We start from the raw sequence: 10,952 nt of genomic DNA on the forward strand, positions 1-10,952 counted from the left end.
CATCGTTCTACCATTCCTAGACCGGCAAGGGAACTTGCTGTTCCAACAGGACAATGCACGTCCGCATGTATCCCGTGCCACCCAACGTGCTCTAGAAGGTGTACGTCAACTACCCTGGCCAGCAAGATCTCCGGTCTGTCCCCCATTGAGCATGTTTGGGACTGGATGAAGCGTCATCTCACGCGGTCTGCACGGCCAGCACGAACGCTGGTCCAACTGAGGCGCCAGGTGGAAATGGCATGGCAAGCCGTTCCACAGGACTACATCCAGCATCTCTACGATCGTCTCCATGGGAGAATAGCAGCCTACATTGCTGCGAAAGGTGGATATACACTGTACTAGTGCCGACATTGTGCATGCTCTGTTGCCTGTGTCTATGTGCCTGTGGTTCTGTCAGTGTGATCATGTGATGTATCTGACCCCAGGAATGTGTCAATAAAGTTTCCCCTTCCTGGGACAATGAATTCACGGTGTTCTTATTTCAATTTCCAGGAGTGTAACTTAATAAAAGCATATCTTCTGGTGCAGACTGTATACAAATTAGGTTCCCTTCTGAGTAACAATCATATACAACCGTTCGCTCGACGAAAGATCCTTACCCAAAGGCTGGAAAGTTGCACAGATCACACCAATATTCAAGAAAAGTGGTAGGAGCAATCTAGTACATTGCCCATACCATTACCGCCGATATGAAGCAGGATTATAGAACATATATTGTGTTCGAACATTATGAATTACCCCGAAGAAAACGGGCTATTGACTCACAGTCAACACGGATTTAGAAAACATGGCTCTTGTGAAACACAACTAGCTCTTTACTCGCATGAAGTGTTGAGTGCTGTCGACAAGGGATTTCAAATTGATTCCGTATTTCTTGATTTCCGGAATGGTTTTGACACTGTATCACACAAGGGGCTTGTAGTGAAATTGCGTACTTATAGAATATCGTCTCAGTTATGTTACTGGATTCATGGTTTCCTGTCAGAGAGGTCACAGTTCGTAAAGTTCAGAAAGTTCAGAAAGTCATCGAGTAAAATGGAAGTGATTTCTGGCGTTCCTCTTGGTAGTGTTATATGCCCTCTGCTGTTCCTTATGTATATAAACGATTTGGGAAACAATCTGAGCAGCAGTCTTAGGTTGTTTGCAGATGACGCTGTCGTTTATCGACTAGTGAAGTCATCAGATGACCGAAACAAGTTGCAAAACGAAAATTGGGAATTGATCCTAAATAACGGGAAGTGTGAGGTCACGCACATGAGTGCTAAAAGGAATCAGTTAAACTTCGGTTACACGATAAATCGGTCGAATACAAGGGCCGTAATTTCAACTAAATATCTTACTTACTCACTGGTCATACCGGACTCGAGAGTCCATTGCCGCAGCAACGTATTTTCGCTATCTGTCCCTGTCTTGGGCTATTTCCTTCCATTCACCTTCAATACCTAGACTCCTCAAACCAGCCTTCAGATTGTCCTCCCATCTACGCCTCGGTCTCCCCACAGGACGTTTTCCCTCTAAGTGCCCTACCAGTACTCTGCGCGCTGCCCTGCCCTCATCCATTCGAGCTACGTGACACGCCCATCGCAGCCTACGTGATTTAATAATACTGATTATGTCGGGCTTGAATAGAGTTCGTGAACCTCTTCGTTATGCAGTTTTCGCCACTCTCCGCTAATTTCATCCCTTTTTGCTCCGAAAATTTTCCTCAAAATTTTGTTTTCAAATACTCGAAATGGCTTTTTATTTTGCACAATGAGAGACCAAGCCTCACACCCATACAGCATAACTGGTAGAATAATAGTTTTGTATATTCTAATCTTTAAATTCCTAGACAATATCCGTAATGAAAGTAATCTATTCAGTGAGAAGTAGCACGTATTTCCCGCCCGTAATCTCTTCATCAGTTCGGATTAAATCTCATTTCTCGAAGTGATGTCCACGCCTAGATACTTAAATGTGTGCTAAATACCTAGGAATTACAATTACGAAGAACTTAAATTGGAAGGAACACATAGAAAATTTTGTTGGGAAGGCTAACCAAAGACTGCGTAATATTGGTAAGACACTTAGAAAATGTAACAGATCTACTAAGGAGTTTTATATTATCGCGAAAAAGGGGAGAGAGTGTCACTGAAACGATACAGGAATTGGGATGGACATCACTAAAACAATGGCGTTTTTCGTTGCGGCGGAATCTTCTCACGAAATTCCAATCACCAACTTTCTCCGCCGAATGCGAAAGTATTTTGTTGACGCCGGCCTACATAGGGAGAAACGATGACCATGATAAGATGAGGGAATCAGAGCTCGCACGAAAAGATATAGGTGTTCGTTCTTTCCGCGCTCTATACGAGATTGGAATAGTAGAGAATTGTGAATGTGGTTCGTCGAACCCTTTGCCAGGCAGTTAAATGTCATTTGCAGAGTATCCATGTAGATGTAAATGAAATGTACCGTATTGGATGTAATAATACAATTCTGCTTGCTTATTTCATGCATTTTTCTCCGGGTTTCCGCCCAATTCAAACCTGATTTTTCAACTCGGAGTCAGGCATGTTCCGTGAAATATGCTGTTCGGATACTAACTCGATAAGCTGCTCGTCCTCTGGGACAGAGAAGCGGTCAACCGACATTTCCGGTGAATGATTCAATAATTAGATCGGAACAATTAGCTTCTCTGTTGCTGCCCGAGAGTGCGGAACAAATACTGCAGCGTTCGCCGAGAAGTACGCCGATGCTCAGTTCGACTTCCCCCACTCCTCCAACCGAGCAAATAGCTGCGACGTGCGGGACAGAGTGGGCAGCACGGCCTCCCAAGCGTTATACGCAGCTCGTTGCGGGTAATTCCCGCAACAAGGAAAACGTAGCTTTACCGATGGTTCCAGCGTTAGAACTCAAGGTCCGCGCTAGGAAGACCGGCTGCGCTTGTCACGTGGTTGCCGCATCACGGAAGCGCACATGGCCGTTCATAGTCTCGATCTTTTAACAGCTGGCGGCCTGCCACCCGTCGTACGACTACTACTGTACGCCGGGTAGTACAGAGCTGCGACCTAATTGTTTATACACTGGTCTCGTATATGGAAGAAAAGTGGTCTTAATTATCATCTTGATATTAACGGCTCATTTCCAGAAGGACTCGTTTCCACGCAGGCTAGTATCGAGGAAAACGCAAAAACGTTTTATAAAATTAAGAACAGCCACTTCAGCAATGAACATAACAGACTCTGCATCAGTAAATAGCTAAAACAGTCACTCGGTCACAGCTGCAACTTGAATATCGAACAGCTAGGAGTAACACGAATTTGATTTTCAGTATTCCACATAATTACTGTCGGAATTTAACAATTAAAAAGAAAATTAAAAATTTAAATTGGTGTCATAAGCTACTTAAGATGTATAAAATGATGTTTAGGGGTTAATATTGTTATATTTATATTTTTATACTGTTTATGGTTCAAATGGCTCTGAGTACTATGGGACTTAACTTCTGAGGTCATCAGTCCCCTAGAACTTAGAACTGCTTACACCTAACTTACCCAAGAACATCACACACATCCATGCCCGAGGCAGGATTCGAACCTGCGACCGTAGCGGTCGAGCGGTTCCAGACTAGCGCCTAGAACCGCTCGGCCACCTCGGCCGGCATATTGTTCATATTTATATATTTATATTTAAGTTCAAAGCCATATACCAGGTGTAGAAATGTGAATCCGGAATTTGGTTTCATTAATTACATGTCTGTTGTTTGATCTCCATTGTTATTTATACATCTCTCCCACCTCTCCGGCAGGCTATGAATGCTACACCAAAAAAACGATTCTTCTTTTGAAGCGAACCAGTCAGCGAGCCATTTTCGTGCATTTTCATTCGATCTGAATCGTTGATCAGCGAGAGCGTGTCCCAGTGAGCAAACAGATGATCATCGGACGGAGCTAAGTCTGGAGAATAAGCCGCATGCCGTAGTATTTCCCAACTGAACAACTCGATCGTTTCCCTGATCCGTTTTGCTGTGTGATGGGGCGTTATCATGGAGCAACACGAATTTGTGTTGCTGTTTTCCATATTCCGGCCGTTTTTCACGTAATGTTCGATTTAAATCGATCATTTGCTGTTGGTAACGATCAGTGTTAACGGTTTCACCAGGTTTTAGCAGCTCATAACAGATGACACCCTTCTGATCCCACTAAACACAAAGCGTTGTTTTCTTTCCAAAGCGATTTGGTCTTGCAGTACATGTCTATGGTGTGCCTGGATTCACCTATGATTTACGACGCTTCGGTTTCTCAAAATTATCCGTTTTGCATCACAGTATTCGATGGAAAAACGACTTTCTTTTGTATCCGCCGAGCAGATTTCACAAGCGGTCTTTCGATTTGCTTGCTGTCTTTCATTCAGTTCATGCGGAACCCGTTTTCCCATTTTCTGCACCTTTCCCACAGCTTTCAACCTAAGAGAAACGCCCGTCTACGTCACATTCAATTGTTCCGCGAGTTCCTGTTGAGTTTGAGTATCACCGTCGTCCAATGAGGCCTGCAATTCGTTGTCTTCGAACGTTTTCTGTAGTTTCCCGCGCTCGTCGTTTCTCACGTCAAAATCACCACTTTTGAGTTTTTCGAAACACTGTTTTTCCCCAAGAGCATGTTCGCCGAAAGCTTCGACAAGCATTCGACGCGATTCTGCGGCAGTTTTCTTCAAATGATAACAGAAAACCAATGCTGTCTGCAAACCGTAGTTCGCAGCCACAAGACCCGACATGTTTACGGGTTTGAAACAGATACCGATGTATGGGGCTTGGGTTACTGTGTGTTGACATTCGTCGACGGCCCTTACAGGAAGCAGATGGCGCTGCAGACGCGGTCTCACGGGCCCTACGCTTACGGCTAGCACAACCTATAGCAAGTTCCAGTTTCATATCTCTACACCTGGTGTCTATTGAGGCAGCAAAACTCAAACCGTGCAAATTACCCTGACTATATTCATCCAGTATTTGAGGATGGTAGCACTTAGCGATATTCAATATACTTTACAAATAATTTAAAACCTTTTCAAAACATTTTATTGCTGATATCCCCTACAAAATAGTGAAACTGAAAACGCATTTCGATATAGAAACAGTTAAAGATGCAAGATTCACATTTTGTTTAATTAAAGACTAGTTCCAGGTTGCCTGAATACATTTTCAAGTCATCCAGATGAGCAAAACAGTATTTTCCGAAATAGCATATAAACTATGTCAATAGTATATATACTCTTGTACATACAACTAAGTCAAGTTCAAACAGTCGGCGACAGCAGTTAACGGCGTATTTAACAAGAAAACTGGTTTTCTATTCAGCACAAGAAAGCTGTGAGCTTCAGAATTATATAAAATAAAGGTCTTTTAGTAATGACTTTAGAAATGTTCTTCCTTATGCATCGAAAATTTAAGGATTTATGTTTTTAAAAACAAATATTGCCATTCGACTGTTAGAGTAACATTTTATGTCTTTAGCATGCAGTAGCTGTACAAATAAGATACGTTACTGCAACTCGGGTGTCCAGTGCATATAATGATGTTTTGATCTGTTCCACTAGCCTTCTTCCACAGAGGCTATTAGTATTTCATTATAACATCTACATGTACATATAGTAATGTAATTAATCCTAATGAATATTATGAACACTCATATACAGTCAGTATCGGTATTTTCATTTGTAAGACAAGGCCCCATACGGAAGTACTTGTGTACAAACCGCATAATTCATGCATTGCTGCTTACGTTTTATGTGATCAGAATAATTTGGTACTTATTAAACAAGAAACTATCACACTGAAGTTCGCTAAATTTATGTAAAAAATGTGTATAAGTTAGTTTATATACCATATTTGCCAGTAACGTATATAATTAGATTCTTTGCCTACAAATGTAATCGTTAGTCATTCACGTTTGGGTTTGATAGTGGTTGTAAGAGAGAGTGGTCTGAAGGCGTCTATAAAGGGTAGACATGTTTTGTATATGGTTGTAGTTTGTAATTCATGGGAGCAGATAGCAATTACTTTGTCAGCCTGGCGTTTGAAATGTTTACATATGCAGGAGTGAAATGTGTGACCATTTCTTATTTCTGAGTTAGCGAACCGTCGAACTGCTACAGTCCTGAAAAGTTTCAGAGTTCTTCGTAGAGCAAAATACAGAGACAACAACCACACGTCGAAGACAATGGAGCCAACATATAAAATCAGCTACGATATTCAAAAAATATTTAACGTGAACGTTTCAGTGCTTACAATTGCAAAAGTCGGCGCATATCTGTAGTTATATTTGTTAGTGGAAGTTTATCCATTTACTGAAAGTGGCATGTCACAATAAACAATCTGAAAACCAATGCGAAGTGCATGGCAAAGGGGAGCTGCCCATTTTACTGCGTATTATGATTTCTTCCCATTCCATATGCGATTGCAGAGAGGGAATATTTCTCAAATGTTTCTGCGCGCACCCACTGCTGTGAGTCTAATCATGTCTTGGCGGCCCCTATGGGAGCTAGCTTCTTAGCAGCGTTTTTACTTACATTATGTGTACTCGGAAGCAGGTTGTGATGTGCAACACCACACATACAAACGTTCACGTATGTGTCACCACATAGCGCGAAACAGGTTTTAAATGGGACACACGCATCACCAACGCAATAAATTTGAAAAATGCAATGCAGGCATCATAGCCTACAGTGTTTTTTTAAATGGTTCCATCATTTAGAAATGATAAGATTTGCCATCCTAAATCAAAAGCGAGCAGTAATTTTAGGACTTGTTTAATGAAATGAACGTTGTAATGATCACGTGATATGTACAGAAAGTAAACTTAAAAAGGACAGAAATAATTAGGGCAGCAGACATGAGGTTAGCAATAAACGTAATTGGTGACTACAAAGTAGGTGAAGTGAAGGAATTCCACTTACCTGGAAACATAATAACTCATCATGGACGAAGCAAGGAGGATATGAGAATTACACTAACACAGGCAAAGAGGGAATGCCTGATTTAAAGAAGTATAATAGTATCAATCACAGGTCTTAATTTCAGGAAGGAACTTCTGGGAATGTACTTTTGGTGCACAGGGCTGTATGAAAGTGAATCACTGAATGTGGGAAAACCGGAAAAGAGAGTTGAAGAGTGTGAGATGTGGGGCTACAAAGGGTGCTAAAACTTTAGGTGGACGAATAAGATAAGTAAAGGTGAGATCCACTGCAGAATCGACGAAGATAGGAATATATGGGAAACATTGACGAGAAGAAGGGACAGGATGACAGGACATGTGCTAAGACATCAGGGAATAACTTCCATAGTAGCACAGGGAGCTGTAAGGCAAAGATTGGAAGACATTCAACAAATAATTGAGGCCGCTGAGGGCAAGTGCCTCTCTGAGGTGAAGAGGTCTGAAAATTGCTCCAGCCAAAATCCAGGATAAATAAAGCTTTCATAACAAGTGATTTCGATCGTCTTATATTTTCCCTTTGTGAGTGTGCCATATCGATGAGCACTATAACTGAGCACTAGTAACTTTCATTGTGCAACAAACATGTTTTACGTTGTAAATTACATTTTTATACAATGGGCAATATTAAACACAGTACTTGGTTAAAATATTCACTATTAAAGTATTAAAATTTATATTGTTGAAGTTTGTGAGGTAATCAAGGTAAGGAATAGGAAATTCTATTGTGTTTTAATTTTGTGTAGCAGTTAGTGTGGGCATGATCAATTACAGCTGAGCACATCTTTAATTGTAAGTGTCACGTGATACAATCAACCAGTCACACACCCACAAACCGTCACAATTACGCATACTGCTACATAAAATTAAAACAGAATAGAATATCCGATTCCTTACCTTGCTTATCTCACAAACTTCATCAGTATAACTTGTAATACGTTAACATTGCGTATTTTAAGTGGGTACAGTGGTTAACATTGCGCATTACATAAAAATGTAATTCACAATGTAAAACATGTTTGTTGCACAAAGGAAGTTACTAGTGAACTTAAGTAGTTCTCAAGCAATGTCACGACCTCACGAACTATGCCATCATAACCACATAACATGTAATATTGTATATTTTAATAATTCGTATAATACCGTCCATTGTCTAAAGTTTAATTTTCAATCTTAAAAATACTTGAAACTTTCTGGCGGATTAAAACTGTGTGCCTGACCAAGACTCGAAACGGCAGAAGTAAAGCTGTGAGGACGGGGCATGAGTCGTGCTTGGGTAGCTCAGTTGGAAGAGCACTTGCTCACGAAAGGCCAAGGTCCCGAGTTCGAGTCTCGGTCCGGCACACAGTTTTAATCTGCCAGAAAGTCTCATATCAGAGTACACTCCGCTACAGAGTGAAAATCTCATTCTTAAAAAAAACTTGTTTGTTGCATAAAATGAAAGTACAGTGGTCAGTTTATCAGTTCCTCAGCCAATGTTAAGACATCACAAAAGTTAGCATTTTAATCATTTAGCCTTTCATACTGTGTAGTTAAATTATACAATTGTGCTTTACATTGTCCATTGTGTAAATTGTAATTTCAATGTTTTTTTATTTATTTACAACTTGCTCCATTACAATACTTTTAGTACTACATGTATGTAATGTGTGTGTGTGTGTGTGTGTGTGTGTGTGTGTGTGTGTGTGTGTGTGTGTGTGTGTATGTTTGTGTGTGTGTGTGTGTGGGGTGTGCAGTGTAGTGAATTTCAACATTAAGAAACAAGCTTAATGCGCAATGCTCTACGCAAGTGCATAATATCTTTGCATATAATGTTTGGTTACCCAAGAAAAAGTGTCGTTTTGAGACACTGGTCAGTTGTTTAGGTTTGTTTATAAATAAATCTTCTGCTACCAGTCACGATTTTCTTTATTTACTTTTCACACGACGCGTTTCGGGAAATGATTCCCATTTTCAAGTGCGTTTTTTGTGTGTAATTTGCCATTTCTGTGTGGTGTTGCCGATGTGTGATAGTCTGCTTCATTTCATTGACTTTACTGCAACATATAATAAACACGAGATTTTTTAGTTGGTTATCGATCTCTTTGTGAAGTTAGTGGCAAAATTTAGAATAATTTGTACTTACAGTTTTCTAATGCTCCATTTGTGCAGAGTCTCACACACACTAAACATCACACACAACTTGCTGTACATTTTAAACATCGAAAATATCTTACACAAACAAAACAGTTACGAAGATGTTCTTGCAAATAGACCACAGAGATAAGAGCATCTTTGTAACTGTTTTGCTTATGTAAAATATTTTCGATGTTTAAAATGTACAGCAAGTCGTGTGTGATGTTTAGTGTGTGTGAGACTCTGCACAAATGGAGCATTAGAAAACTGTAAGTACAAATTATTCTAAATTTTGCCACTAACTTCACAAAGAGAGTGATAACCAACTAAAAAATCGCGTGTTTATTGCAGTGAAGTCAACTAAATGAGGCAGACTCTCACACACCGACAACACCACACAGAAATGGCATAATATACACAAAAAACGCACTTGAAAATGGGAATCATTTCCCGAAACGCGTCGTGTGAAAAGTAAATAAAGAAAATCGTGACTGGTAGCGGAAGATTTGTTTATAAACAAACCTATTATTTCCACAGTCTCAGGCTTTCAAAACTGTTTATAATGGATCAAATCAGTCAGTTGTTCCCTGAAAATGGCCCACTAATCGGAAAACTAGTTTCACATAACAAAAATCAGAAGAACAAAAACGGTTGCGAAGCGTTATGTAGAAGCAGGATTCCGTCTTGCTACCAGAAAGGAGTAGGTGCTAGTGGTCGTTGCAGTAAGATGTTAGAAATGTCGTCTTGCTAGTGTGGAGATTCACTGCGTGCATCATTTTACGCGCACTGCAGGGACGTTCGCTCGACACTCACCCCTCCGCCGGACATGGTGATCTCGTGCTGCCACACGCTCAGGTCGAAGTCGTCGAAGTCGTCGGCGAAGATCATGTCGCCGCTGCAGATGGTGGCGGGCGCCTTGGTGCCGGAGGCGGTGGTCTGTGAGGCCGTGCACTGCGCGAGGCAGCCGCAGGGCAAGCTCGCCGCTGCCGCCACCAGCACCGCAACCAACAAGGAGTGCGCGTTCCTCGACATCTCGCAGACGACTGACGCCCAGCGCCCGCACTTTTCTTCGTCGGCTAACTGCACTCAGCGACCGACGCATGCTCAACAATCTTATGGGAATTCCGTAATCGGTCGCGCTTCGAAGTACGTGAGATGACGCCGTCGTTACGTCATACGACGTCAGCGTGACAGAGCGACCTCGACTCTGTATTTTATTTTTCGGCATCGTAATACCACAACCACTTGGGACCCTATATCCTATTCCAGTCTCATTTCCACTCTCCAGAAGACGGCATATACTACTGGCCATTAAAATTGCTACACCACGAAGATGACGTGCTACAGACGCGAAATTTAAACGACAGGAAGAAGATGCTGTGATATGCAAATGATTAGCTTTTCAGAGCATTCACAAAAGGCTAGCGTCGGTGGCGACACCTACAACGTGCTGACATGAGGAAAATTTCCAACCGATTTCGCATACATAAACAGCAGTTGACCGGCGTTGCCTGGTGAAACGTTGTTGTGATGCCTCGTGTAAGGAGGAGAAATGCATACCATCACGTTTTCGACTTTGATACACGTCGGATTGTAGCCTGTCGTGATTGCGGTTTGGTTCAAATGGCTCTGAGCACTATGGGACTCAACATCGGAGGTCATCAGTCCCCTGTAACTTAGAACTAATAACCTAAGAACATCACAGACATCCATGCCCGAGGCAGGAGTCGAACTTACGACCGTATCGGTCGCGCGGTTCCAGACTGAAGCGCCTACAACCGCTTGGCCACTCCGGCCGGCTGATTGCGGTTTATCGTGTCCCGACATTGCTGCTCGAGTTGGTCGAGATCCAATGACTATTAGCAGATT

General features: G+C 41.7%; 1 protein-coding gene across 1 annotated transcript in view; it reads right to left on the reverse strand.

The window, feature by feature from the left end:
- LOC124605806 (beta-1,3-glucan-binding protein-like) overlaps window positions 1-10,115 on the reverse strand; it is a 111,412-nt gene extending 101,297 nt beyond the window's left edge. The window contains exon 1 of the mRNA XM_047137709.1: window positions 9,897-10,115. Within this exon, the coding sequence (XP_046993665.1) occupies window positions 9,897-10,115 (219 nt within the window). The remainder of the gene's footprint in view (window positions 1-9,896) is intronic.
- Between the last annotated feature and the right edge of the window lie 837 nt (window positions 10,116-10,952).

Source organism: Schistocerca americana, chromosome 3, assembly GCF_021461395.2.
Source record: "Schistocerca americana isolate TAMUIC-IGC-003095 chromosome 3, iqSchAmer2.1, whole genome shotgun sequence".
NCBI classification, from domain to species: domain Eukaryota; kingdom Metazoa; phylum Arthropoda; class Insecta; order Orthoptera; family Acrididae; genus Schistocerca; species Schistocerca americana.